At 38.9% G+C, this 12,871-nt stretch overlaps 3 protein-coding genes across 3 annotated transcripts in view; 1 reads left to right on the forward strand and 2 right to left on the reverse strand.

The window, feature by feature from the left end:
* Window positions 1-3,908, reverse strand: part of LOC108252105 — a 7,979-nt gene extending 4,071 nt beyond the window's left edge. Inside the window, exons 1-2 of the mRNA XM_026821901.1 lie at window positions 3,902-3,908; window positions 2,810-3,375 (exon numbers count right to left, since the gene is read on the reverse strand). Of these exons, the coding sequence (XP_026677702.1) occupies window positions 2,810-3,375; window positions 3,902-3,908 (573 nt within the window). The remainder of the gene's footprint in view (window positions 1-2,809; window positions 3,376-3,901) is intronic.
* A 265-nt stretch (window positions 3,909-4,173) lies between these two features.
* LOC103506928 (dual specificity mitogen-activated protein kinase kinase 6-like) lies at window positions 4,174-5,328 on the reverse strand (the record flags this gene model as incomplete). Its single annotated transcript, XM_026821903.1, has 2 exons — window positions 4,174-4,872; window positions 5,090-5,328. Coding segments are annotated over 2 exons (372 nt in total), but the record flags the coding sequence as incomplete, so codon positions are not given.
* Window positions 5,329-8,000: 2,672 nt separating this feature from the next.
* Window positions 8,001-12,871, forward strand: part of LOC113466461 (dual specificity mitogen-activated protein kinase kinase 6-like) — a 7,122-nt gene continuing 2,251 nt past the window's right edge. Inside the window, exons 1-3 of the mRNA XM_026821904.1 lie at window positions 8,001-8,175; window positions 8,391-8,596; window positions 11,616-11,852. Coding sequence (XP_026677705.1) covers window positions 8,001-8,175; window positions 8,391-8,596; window positions 11,616-11,852 — 618 coding nt within the window. The remainder of the gene's footprint in view (window positions 8,176-8,390; window positions 8,597-11,615; window positions 11,853-12,871) is intronic.

The following is a 12,871-nucleotide window of genomic DNA, read 5'->3' on the forward strand; positions in this document are numbered from 1 at the left end:
TAACCTTAACCTTAACCTTAACCTTAACCTTAACCTTAACCTTAACCTTAACCTTAACCTTAACCTTAACCCAAACCTAACCTAACCCAACCCTAACCTAACCCAAACCTAACCTAACCCAACCCTAACCTAACCCAAACCTAACCTAACCCAACCCTAACCTAACCCAAACCTAACCTAACCCAACCCTAACCTAACCCAAACCTAACCTAACCCAACCCTAACCTAACCCAAACCTAACCTAACCCAACCCTAACCTAACCCAAACCTAACCTAACCCAACCCTAACCTAACCCAAACCTAACCTAACCCAACCCTAACCTAACCCAAACCTAACCTAACCCAACCCTAACCTAACCCAAACCTAACCTAACCCAACCCTAACCTAACCCAAACCTAACCTAACCCAACCCTAACCTAACCCAAACCTAACCTAACCCAAACCTAACCTAACCCAACCCTAACCTAACCCAAACCTAACCTAACCCAACCCTAACCTAACCCAAACCTAACCTAACCCAACCCTAACCTAACCCAAACCTAACCTAACCCAACCCTAACCTAACCCAAACCTAACCTAACCCAACCCTAACCTAACCCAAACCTAACCTAACCCAACCCTAACCTAACCCAAACCTAACCTAACCCAACCCTAACCTAACCCAAACCTAACCTAACCCAACCCTAACCTAACCCAAACCTAACCTAACCCAACCCTAACCTAACCCAAACCTAACCTAACCCAACCCTAACCTAACCCAAACCTAACCTAACCCAACCCTAACCTAACCCAAACCTAACCTAACCCAACCCTAACCTAACCCAAACCTAACCTAACCCAAACCTAACCTAACCCAACCCTAACCTAACCCAAACCTAACCTAACCCAACCCTAACCTAACCCAAACCTAACCTAACCCAACCCTAACCTAACCCAAACCTAACCTAACCCAACCCTAACCTAACCCAAACCTAACCTAACCCAACCCTAACCTAACCCAAACCTAACCTAACCCAACCCTAACCTAACCCAAACCTAACCTAACCCAACCCTAACCTAACCCAAACCTAACCTAACCCAACCCTAACCTAACCCAAACCTAACCTAACCCAACCCTAACCTAACCCAAACCTAACCTAACCCAACCCTAACCTAACCCAAACCTAACCTAACCCAACCCTAACCTAACCCAAACCTAACCTAACCCAACCCTAACCTAACCCAAACCTAACCTAACCCAAACCTAACCTAACCCAACCCTAACCTAACCCAAACCTAACCTAACCCAACCCTAACCTAACCCAAACCTAACCTAACCCAACCCTAACCTAACCCAAACCTAACCTAACCCAACCCTAACCTAACCCAAACCTAACCTAACCCAACCCTAACCTAACCCAAACCTAACCTAACCCAACCCTAACCTAACCCAAACCTAACCTAACCCAACCCTAACCTAACCCAAACCTAACCTAACCCAACCCTAACCTAACCCAAACCTAACCTAACCCAACCCTAACCTAACCCAAACCTAACCTAACCCAACCCTAACCTAACCCAAACCTAACCTAACCCAACCCTAACCTAACCCAAACCTAACCTAACCCAAACCTAACCTAACCCAAACCTAACCTAACCCAAACCTAACCACCTAACCCTAACCTAACCTAACTTAACCCAAACCTAACCTAACCTAACCCAAACCTAACCTAACCTAACCCAAACCTAACCTAACCTAACCCAAACCTAACCTAACATAACCCAAACCTAACCTAACCTAACCCAAACCTAACCTAACCTAACCTAACCTAACCGTTCCCAGAGAGATGACTACCCCTACTTTTATTCCCACGAGAGTAATAGGATGGACCCCGGGGGGCTTATTCTGAGGAAGAAGATATCCTCCAGCATTCGAGCTGTACCAATCTACACATGGAGAATAAAAATTCCTGTCATCACACTGATAATAATCATAACGATCAAATCTCCCTTTACACTCTCTATAGTTATTCCTTCCTCGTTTAGTGCTACTTGCTTCTTCAAATCTCTCATTATCTCGTTCAGGTTTCCCTGATTTTCACTGTTTGTTACTAACTTCAGCCTAATATTACTCGCTCTTATCTTCTCTCGTTTTTGTCCCTCAGGTCGATAGCTATTGGGAACCACCAGACTTACCGTTCTCTGACTGTACTTTCTGCTTACCAGTTCCAGAACTTTTCTGGTGACCTTAACCTTAACCTTAACCTTAACCTTAACCTTAACCTTAACCTTAACCTTAACCTTAACCTTAACCTTAACCTTATAACTTCAGCTTAATATTACTCGCTCTTATCTTCTCTCGTTTTTGTCCCTCAGGTCGATAGCTATTGGGAACTACCAGACTTACCGTTCTCTGACTGTACTTTCTGCTTACCAGTTCCAGAACTTTTCTGGTGTACACCCAGTCTAATCTTTCCGTAAGGGCACCAGACTTACTGTTCTCTGACTGTACTTCCTGCTTACCAGTTCCAGAACTTTTCTGGTGTACACCCAGTCTAATCTTTCCGTAAGGGCCAGGTCTATGTGCCCTTCTTTCTCACTCTCCATCATTTCAAATATCTTTTTTATAATTGTTTTTATCTCTTCTCTCTTTCCTATCTTAGCTACGTATAGTTTGCTGCTACTTACCCCGTATTTAGTTCTTGTTACATTCTCCAAGAATTCTATTTCTTCTCCTCCTTGCTTAATGATGTCCTCTACGTCTGGGTATCTTCCTTGGATGATTCCCACCAGTGGAGATGACTCGTCTCCTTCACCGATGAACACCACCATCTTCCCTTTCATGCTCTCTACCACCCCTTTTTTGATAGTAACCTCCTGGTAGAACTCGTCCTTCCATTCCTCCAAACAAAGCGGTACTGCTTTTTCAATGAACTCATCTACATCAAGAATTGATCCTAATTTGTCCAGGTCTTCTTTAAGCTTCTTTGTTTTTTCCTCTTCTTCGGCAATTTTCTTCCCACACGCAGCACAGTTTTGAGCCCGAGGCGGTTTGGGACTGCTTTCTAGTCTCATCTGTTTCTCTTTTATTTTTTCTTCATAGATCTCATATAGTTCGCCTTTCTTAATTGAGAGTCTGTAGGCCAGTATGTTCAGGCATTTTGAAGCTTGTTTTATTTCGACTTTTGTATTTTCGTGTTTTCCTGTTAGTGCTGACAGTTCTTGAACTTTCTTTTCCAAATCTTCAATGAGTCTCATTAGTCCTATTTGACTTTCTTTTAGTTCCATTCTAGGAGATTCTTCCATCTTCCTCTTGTCATTCTTAGGGGTCTCTCCTGTAGTCACAACTCCATCTGAGTTGGGGGTGCCCGGACGCAAACCCAGGTTCACCACTACTGTCGCGAACAGCGCGAGTTTAGATACGAGTTAGGAATTATGATTCATCCAGATGAATATGGCAGCAAGGAGTCATCGACCCAAAATGAAAGAACCAATCAGAATGCGAGAACTCCTTGCATTGTTGCAATTAAGGTAAAGGTCTATTTTTATAAACTCTCTCTTTTAAAAAGCAGAGGTAGCTTCGATCTGTAACCTTTTTTTTGAGGGTCAAGTCCAAGAGGTTGAATTCTAGAACAGGTAAAGATGGTATCTATTTTTAATACTCGCATCGGGTACTTATTATAACCTTAACCTTAACCTTAACCTTAACCTTAACCTTAACCTTAACCTTAACCTTAACCTTAACCTTAACCTTAACCATTTTGAAGCCTGTTTTATTTCGACATTTGTATTTTCGTGTTTTCCTGTTAGTGCTGACAGTTCTTGAACTTTCTTTTCCAGATCTTCAATGAGTCTCATTACTCCTAGGTATTTGACTTTCTTTCAGTTCCATTCTAGGAGATTCTTCCATCTTCCTCTTACCTTCCATCTTCCTCTTGTCATTATTAGGGGTCTCTCCTGTAGTCACAACTCCACCTGAGTTGGGGGTGCCCGGACGCGAACCCAAGTTCACCACTACTCCACCTGAGTTAGAAAACCCAGGTTCACCACTACTGTCGCGAACAGCGCGAGTTTAGATACGAGTTAGGAATTATGATTCATCCAGATGAATATGGCAGCAAGGAGTCATCGACCCAAAATGAAAGAACCAATCAGAATGCGAGAACTAGACCGGTCCTCATGTGATATTTTTCTTGTGGGTACCTTAAAACAAGTGTATCAAGAAAAGCCCAGTTTGGAAGAGTTGAAAAAGCAGTCTATTTAGAAATCAACCAAATTCCTGCAGAAAGTAATGCTTTCGATATAAAACTACCTCCCATTATCTGCTTATCACCCTATAGTGATAGTAAAAAAAATTGCTCTTCCTACCTGGCAAGAAATTGTATTAACTGGGGGTTAATACAATTTTAGAACACGAGATTTGATGAGTTCTTATGCCTAGCATATTTACAATGGAAACTTCAAAAAAATGTTTTGAATGTTGAGCAACATTAAAGATAAAAGCTTGTACAAATTATAAGACAGGATTTTTTTTTTTTTTTTTCGTTAATCATTTAGTATTATTTAGATCTTCTTGTTGAGAAACTAGGCATTCGAACAAAACAAGAGGACTTCTTTGAAGTTCAGTGATATTTAACTTTAAAAAAATGTAATTAAAGAAAATAATACTGGCTTAACTTTAACAAAATTATAATTTTACCCCTCTTAACGTCCAGCTAAAAAAGAGGATTTACCCTCTTTAGCCAGTATACAGGGGATGTCACTCCTTCAGATCCAATATCTCGCATACAAACGGAGCTATCAGATTTTTCTGATGTTCATGATTCACGCTACAGAATGGATGTTGGAGTAATTGAACATAGTTAGGCCTTTTAGTGTAATCCTTTTGTAAACTGAAAAAGAAACAATGAAAATTCCATATCAGCATGGTTGGTCCAGTGGTAACTCGTATTTCGATCGCAAATATTTCAAGGGATTGCTTTCGGGTGTAAAGTAATTTGATCCAGGCTTGGTAACATGAACCATAAAGGTTAGGCAGTTTCTCCTGATAAGGCGCCACAGTGGTAGGTAATACTTCATTGTAAGCACACTAATCACATAATCACTTACCACAGGGTTATGAAATCTTTGAAATCGCTGGAAAACTCTCCAGGGGGAAGTCGGGGTGGGTCGTCTTGTACAACCTGTTTCAGCTGCTCGAACGGGGAACCCCAAGTATCATACGGGAAGCGGCCTGTGGCCAGTTCAATAAGAGAAATCCCTAGCGACCAAACGTCGCTTCGTATGTCGTAGTTGGACGGATTTCCTGATGGATCGATTCGTTCGGGCTGAGAAAAAATATTGGAGATTTTTTAAATAATAATAATCAACTTGATAAGGAGAACCAAAAAGGCAGATATATTTTGCAGAACTTCAAAGAATTAAATTAGTTTATTTGTTAAAATCTCATTACTCCTATTTGACTTTCTTTCAGTTCCATTCTAGGAGATTCTTCCATCTTCCTCTTGTCATTCTTAGGGGTCTCTCCTGTAGTCACAACTCCATCTGAGTTGGGGGTGCCCGGACGCGAACCCAGGTTCACCACTACTGTCGCGAACAGCGCGAGTTTAGATACGAGTTAGGAATTAGGTGTTTTTAGCAAGGGGTGATTTTGTAATTAGAAATAGTTAATTATGATCAATCTAATTAGACAGCTGATGTACTTGTTTATGTTCATGTTTGCCAACGAGTAAAGGAGTAGATTTTTCTTTCAGCCGATTATGATTGTAAACAAAAGTTAGTTAGCCAAAAGTCCTGGTAGTAGACGGACGAGAGTTAGCAGAAGGTCCTGGTAGTAGACGGACGTAAGATAGTAGCTTTTCCCAAAAGATATTAGAAGTTTTATTGAGAAGATTTGAAGAAAGTAAAGAGTTCAGTCATTAGAACTTTGTTAGCAGTCATACTTATAAATCAAGTTTATAAAAGAAGTTTAATTTAATAAAGTGTTCATAAAGAAATTGATAGTTTCATTGAAGAAAAAACCACTGTATCATCTTTTCATTTTATGTTGTGTCAAAAATCTATAGTAAGCTTCCACTGCCAATCAACATTCACAACAACTACTCCGCCTGAGTGAGAGGTGTCCGAGTTCGTTCCTGTACCTACTTCCATAGCGTCGTCTGGGGACGACATCGGAACACTTTTCCTCAGCCGCCCACCAACTTAACACTGTAACTATTTCTTACACTTCGAAAAAATAATAGAGCACACTATTTAAACACAACCTCTTCCTTCGAGATTCACCATGCGACTATTCTAACCTAACTCAAACGCTCAAACCCAACTTAGCCTAACCCAAACCTAACCTAACGTAGACCTCACAATCATTCGATCAAAAAAGAAAAGGCGTCTTTTTTCTGAAGCTTCAGATCCTTAAATTTTCAAAGTCAATTAATTTATTCGTTTTACAATTTTATTACAAATGACACATTTTACACAAGAACAGTAAAAATTGTAATTTCTTTGTAAAAGAACGGCTGAAGCTTAGCCTAATATTAAAACAATATTCCTAATTGTGTACAATGTATACTAAAAAAAATTATATTGCTTTCTTTGAACATTTATAAATTGAGGTAATAAATAAACAATTATCTTCAGTTTTACAAGCAAAAAATAATAGACAAAATTCTTTTGTTTATTTTAATGGAAATTTTGTGAAGATTTCAGTTTTGAAAACCATTTTTATTTGAGTTTAATTAGTTTAATAGGAAAAAAGTTATGACCGATTTCTTGAAAAAAAAAGGTCGTGTATTTTAAATGAAAAACAAAATGGCGGATATCTCGGAAACTAAGCAAGATCGCAAAAAGTTTATACAGGGTGAACACGAAAAACGTTACCAAAAGCCTAGGGTAGATTCCTGAAGTAATTTCTAACAAAAACTATTCTATAACTTTCTTTCTCATCTTCCTTAATTTCCGAGATATCCACCATTTTGTTTATTTAAAATACACGACCTTTCTTTAAGAAATCGGTCATAACTTTTTTCCTGTGAAACTCAGAGAATATTGGTTTTTAAAATTGAAATTTGCACAAAATTTCCATTAAGACAAGTAAGATTTAAAATTGATGATTCTCATGAAAAATATAACTGTCCAAATGTATTTTTTTCGTAAAGATCGTCAAAAATAATAAATAATCCGAAAATGAGCTCAATCCGTCAAACAGGGCCGGAGTTATGGGCCTATTTAAATTTTATTTTTTCAATGTTCTCTTGCCAATAGAGGAAGCACCAAAAATGGGAAATTAATATTGATTGGTGATTTGTGTTTCAAATAGGTCCCACTAATGGTTCATATTGAAATTCAGACCCAAAAATGAAATTTAGACTTTCGGCCCTGATGGCCTCCGGGGCTCAAAATTTTATTTTTGGGACTGAATTTCAATATGAATCATTAGTGGGACTTATTCGAAGCACAAATCTACATATATAAAAGAGAAATATGGACGGGTGGGTCATGTATTTATCATGTATTTACGAATTGTTTAGATAAAACTATGATCTATGATAGATATTGAAAAAGTGTAAACGAAGACCCCCAGTAAAATTGTCGTATCTACCCAAAAAATTATCAGACCTTTAAAATTCCCAACCGTTCCCGTACATGGACAACCTCATGACCCAACATTGACCATACCTGACAGATTCAACAATACACCCATTACTATCACACGGACAAATTACTGGAAAAAGCAGAAACGGTAAAGGATACTAAAGAAACAGAGAAGGTAAAGTCAAAACATTACTGTGATAGATGTGCTATTATCTTAGTAAATGAAGAAGAGGAGAAAAAAGAACTGCTGGAACAGTTAGAGAACGGTCCTAACCTGGTGGAGAAAGAGTACATAAGCTTGCTAGAAAATAAATGGCCGGAAGAGGCTTTCACGAAAACAAAGGTGGTGATCGGAAACCCTTTTCTTACTAAGAACGAACACCTCATAATTTTTTATGAGGATATTGAAGAAGATAGCACCCTAATAAGAATGGTAAAGGAGAAGTATCCGGACATCAAAGAGTTGGTACAAGAGGAAGATGATGAAGATGGCAATCTACCGTTTATTGAAAACATAATAAACACGAAGAAAGGGTCCAGCCGAAAGCGTATCTATCTGAGTAAAGTTGGAGAAGAAATGAAAATGAGAGAAATACTAAGCAAGTGTAAGTCGAAAAAGGAGTCAGAGCGTGGAATGGCGTTTCAGCAGCGGTTTTAACTAGCAAGTGGAGAAAAGTTATGAGGAAGGCGATCGAGGTGTGTTTCAGAGACTCAGAGGGGGAAATTGAATTTTTCGTTCCAAAAGGGGAAGTAGAAGAAAAAAGTCGAAGAGAGAAAGAGGAGGCCGTGATTATCGGTACAAATGTATCCACTTATGCAGATACCATGCGGAGCATTAGAGCGGTTTTCAACCCGGATGAAATTGGGGTCACAGTCAGCTCCGTAAAGACCACGGATGATAAGAAGGTCGTCCTGGTTACCGGAAAGGGCGAAGCGGAAAAGGTGCAAAAGGAACTGGAGACGTTGGTGAAAGGTATCGACACTAAAATATCTGGTCGAGCGAACACACAAGTGGTAGTCCTGGATGTAGATGCATCTCTAAATGGAAAAGAAATTGAAACTTTCATAAAGCAAGCGACAAAGCATTTTCCCATTCTCAGATGCCTAACTTCAGTTTCGTGTATCTTTGTCGCTTGCTTTATGAAAGTTTCAATTTCTTTTCCATTTAGAGATGCATCTACATCCAGGACTACCACTTGTGTGTTCGCTCGACCAGATATTTTAGTGTCGATACCTTTCACCAACGTCTCCAGTTCCTTTTGCACCTTTTCCGCTTCGCCCTTTCCGGTAACCAGGACGACCTTCTTATCATCCGTGGTCTTTACGGAGCTGACTGTGACCCCAATTTCATCCTGGTTGAAAACCGCTCTAATGCTCCGCATGGTATCTGCATAAGTGGATACATTTGTACCGATAATCACGGCCTCCTCTTTCTCTCTTCGACTTTTTTCTTCTACTTCCCCTTTTGGAACGAAAAATTCAATTTCCCCCTCTGAGTCTCTGAAACACACCTCGATCGCCTTCCTCATAACTTTTCTCCACTTGCTAGTTAAAACCGCTGCTGAAACGCCATTCCACGCTCTGACTCCTTTTTCGACTTACACTTGCTTAGTATTTCTCTCATTTTCATTTCTTCTCCAACTTTACTCAGATAGATACGCTTTCGGCTGGACCCTTTCTTCGTGTTTATTATGTTTTCAATAAACGGTAGATTGCCATCTTCATCATCTTCCTCTTGTACCAACTCTTTGATGTCCGGATACTTCTCCTTTACCATTCTTATTAGGGTGCTATCTTCTTCAATATCCTCATAAAAAAATTATGAGGTGTTCGTTCTTAGTAAGAAAAGGGTTTCCGATCACCACCTTTGTTTTCGTGAAAGCCTCTTCCGGCCATTTATTTTCTAGCAAGCTTATGTACTCTTTCTCCACCAGGTTAGGACCGTTCTCTAACTGTTCCAGCAGTTCTTTTTTCTCCTCTTCTTCATTTACTATGATAATAGCACATCTATCACAGTAATGTTTTGACTTTACCTTCTCTGTTTCTTTAGTATCCTTTACCGTTTCTGCTTTTTCCAGTAATTTGTCCGTGTGATAGTAATGGGTGTATTGTTGAATCTGTCAGGTATGGTCAATGTTGGGTCATGAGGTTGTCCATGTACGGGAACGGTTGGGAATTTTAAAGGTCTGATAATTTTTTGGGTAGATACGACAATTTTACTGGGGGTCTTCGTTTACACTTTTTCAATATCTATCATAGATCATAGTTTTATCTAAACAATTCGTAAATACATGATAAATACATGACCCACCCGTCCATATTTCTCTTTTATATATGTAGATTTGTGCTTCGAATAAGTCCCACTAATGATTCATATTGAAATTCAGTCCCAAAAATAAAATTTTGAGCCCCGGAGGCCAGGGCCGAAAGTCTAAATTTCATTTTTGGGTCTGAATTTCAATATGAACCATTAGTGGGACCTATTTGAAACACAAATCACCAATCAATATTAATTTCCCATTTTTGGTGCTTCCTCTATTGGCAAGAGAACATTGAAAAAATAAAATTTAAATAGGCCCATAACTCCGGCCCTGTTTGACGGATTGAGCTCAAACTTGAATATGAATATGAATATGAATATGAATATATTTTATTGTGGGTTAATATACAACAATGTATGTTCACAACGTCAAACTTAATATAGAGGTAGGTAATATATATATATAAATAAAAAATAATAATAATAAAAAAAAAAAAAAAAAAAAAAAAAAAGCAAAGAAGGTAAAAATTAAAAAGGAAAATGCATGAGGTCGCGCTTCGCGCTCCCTTGGCTTCGCCCCTGAAAACTAATATCGTCCCTGAGTCTTGTCTCGAAGAAATGAAAACTCAAAGCTGAAAGCGAGAGAAATTATTAAACGTAGGAAAAGTTTTGCTGGCCTCACAGTGTGTGTTCCCCGGGTATTTCTTATGAGGGGACTAAAAAACGTCAATATCTCGGGAACGGTTGGGAATTTTAAAGGTCTGATAATTTTTTGGGTAGATACGACAATTTTACTGGGGGTCTTCGTTTACACTTTTTCAATATCTATCATAGATCATAGTTTTATCTAAACAATTCGTAAATACATGATAAATACATGACCCACCCGTCCATATTTCTCTTTTATATATGTAGATTTGTGCTTCGAATAAGTCCCACTAATGATTCATATTGAAATTCAGTCCCAAAAATAAAATTTTGAGCCCCGGAGGCCAGGGCCGAAAGTCTAAATTTCATTTTTGGGTCTGAATTTCAATATGAACCATTAGTGGGACCTATTTGAAACACAAATCACCAATCAATATTAATTTCCCATTTTTGGTGCTTCCTCTATTGGCAAGAGAACATTGAAAAAATAAAATTTAAATAGGCCCATAACTCCGGCCCTGTTTGACGGGGTAGAACCGAACTTGTACCAAAATACTACGTTCTTTAAGACCTTTGATAGAATGCATCACAAGTAGGGGGTTCCTATTTAAGATATAAAAGTTGACCACCCAGGGTTGGTAACTTTTTTTAAACACCCTGTATGTAGATCTTACAGTACCTACATTCTAGAAAAAAAAAGCGAATCTGCCGGCAAGCAACAGAAATAATATCCCTCAACTCTCAGCTTTCTAACAATACCCACACTGTCCCTTTATGTCGCGAATCTGCCGGCAAGCAACAGAAATAATATCCCTCAACTCTCAGCTTTCTAACAATACCCACACTGTCCCTTTATGTCAATTTTTCAAAGAGCTACGAATTATTTTCTTCTGAGACTCTCTCAGACTGAGAGACACGTACCTACATAAAGCTCATTAATGGCGAACTTTCTGTGACGTTATAAGAAGTCTAGCTAGGGATTTTGTTGACGTTTTTCGTGTTCACCCTGTATATTAGCTAAATCCTCTTTAGCTAGTAAAAAACGCAACGAAAGTTGTCAACTTTCGTTAGAAATGAATAGCTCAACCCTAAAGGGGATTTATCTAAAAATTACAATACTTCTTCTTGCTCTTTTAGGTTTACAAGAACAATCGTTCGATACCTGAGAATATTCTGTCTACAATTACCTCCGCTGTTCTCAATGCACTGCATTACCTGCACTCCAAACTCCAGGTTATTCATCGCGATGTAAAGCCGTCCAACATTTTGATCAACAGAGCTGGTGACGTCAAGATGTGCGACTTTGGCATTTCTGGCTATCTGGTGGACTCGGTGGCTAAAACGATTGACGCAGGCTGCAAACCGTACATGGCGGTAGGTGTTTCAAATTTCTCCCCACCTACAATTTGAAAAATTTCAACCCAACCTTTTCCTATGCTTTCATTCGTTTAGGATCAGAGTTGTGAAGTAATGATTACTTGATGGAATTAATTCCTGGGCCTCGTTTCTTAAAACTATTGTAGTACAAGACTTATAATACAGGCAATTCAATTTACAAGCCAGAAGTATTCTAATCTGTGTTTCACGAAAATAATTCTAAACCTTGGAAATGTACCATTTCTTCAAATTTAAATGTTTGGCTTTACAGCAAATTTGACTGTATTATAAGTAAATTGGTTTAAAAAATATATATGTAGGCGAGGCCGGTCGCTGGGGGTGAGGAGAGCTTTTGTTGAGAAGATCGTTGATCTCACCGCCTTCCGGAATCTCCATTGTCTACGAATTTATTTACACTACGCTAGGAATTATTAATAACTAGCTGAATTCCGTCGCTTCGCTCCGGAATCCCGCTAGTTCATCCCGAGGCATGGCCAAACTTGTGGAAAAGGCATGGCCGAACTTGTGGAAAATAATAAAAAATACGGTCGCCCTGCGCGCTCCCTATTAGCTGCATAGTTATCAAACTAAAAACATAAACGAAACTCAAAATGTTGGGAAAAGGCATGGCCGAACTTGTATTTATCAAACTAAAAACATAAACGAAACTCAAATATTAGGATCGAGAGCGGAACTTTTCTCTCCCGTAGTCTCTGCACTCTGTGTATTTCTTATGGAGATTTTAGCGATCAAAAATTGATCATATCTCAGGATCGGTTTAGATTTTCGCAAAATCCTTTCTTATTGCACACCTAGACCATAAAAGGAATATTCCTACCAAATTTCAGCTTTCTAGATGTTGTGGTTCTCGAGATAGAGCGATCAGTGTGTGAAATGTGAAATGTGAATGAGTGAATGGATCTCGTTCTTATAACTTACTAGTTCATCCCGAGGCATGGCCAACCTTGTGGAAAAGGCATGGCCGAACTTGTAGTCATCAAACTAAAAACATAAAC

Source organism: Diaphorina citri, unplaced genomic scaffold (assembly GCF_000475195.1).
Source record: "Diaphorina citri unplaced genomic scaffold, Diaci psyllid genome assembly version 1.1 scaffold274, whole genome shotgun sequence".
Classification (NCBI taxonomy): domain Eukaryota; kingdom Metazoa; phylum Arthropoda; class Insecta; order Hemiptera; family Psyllidae; genus Diaphorina; species Diaphorina citri.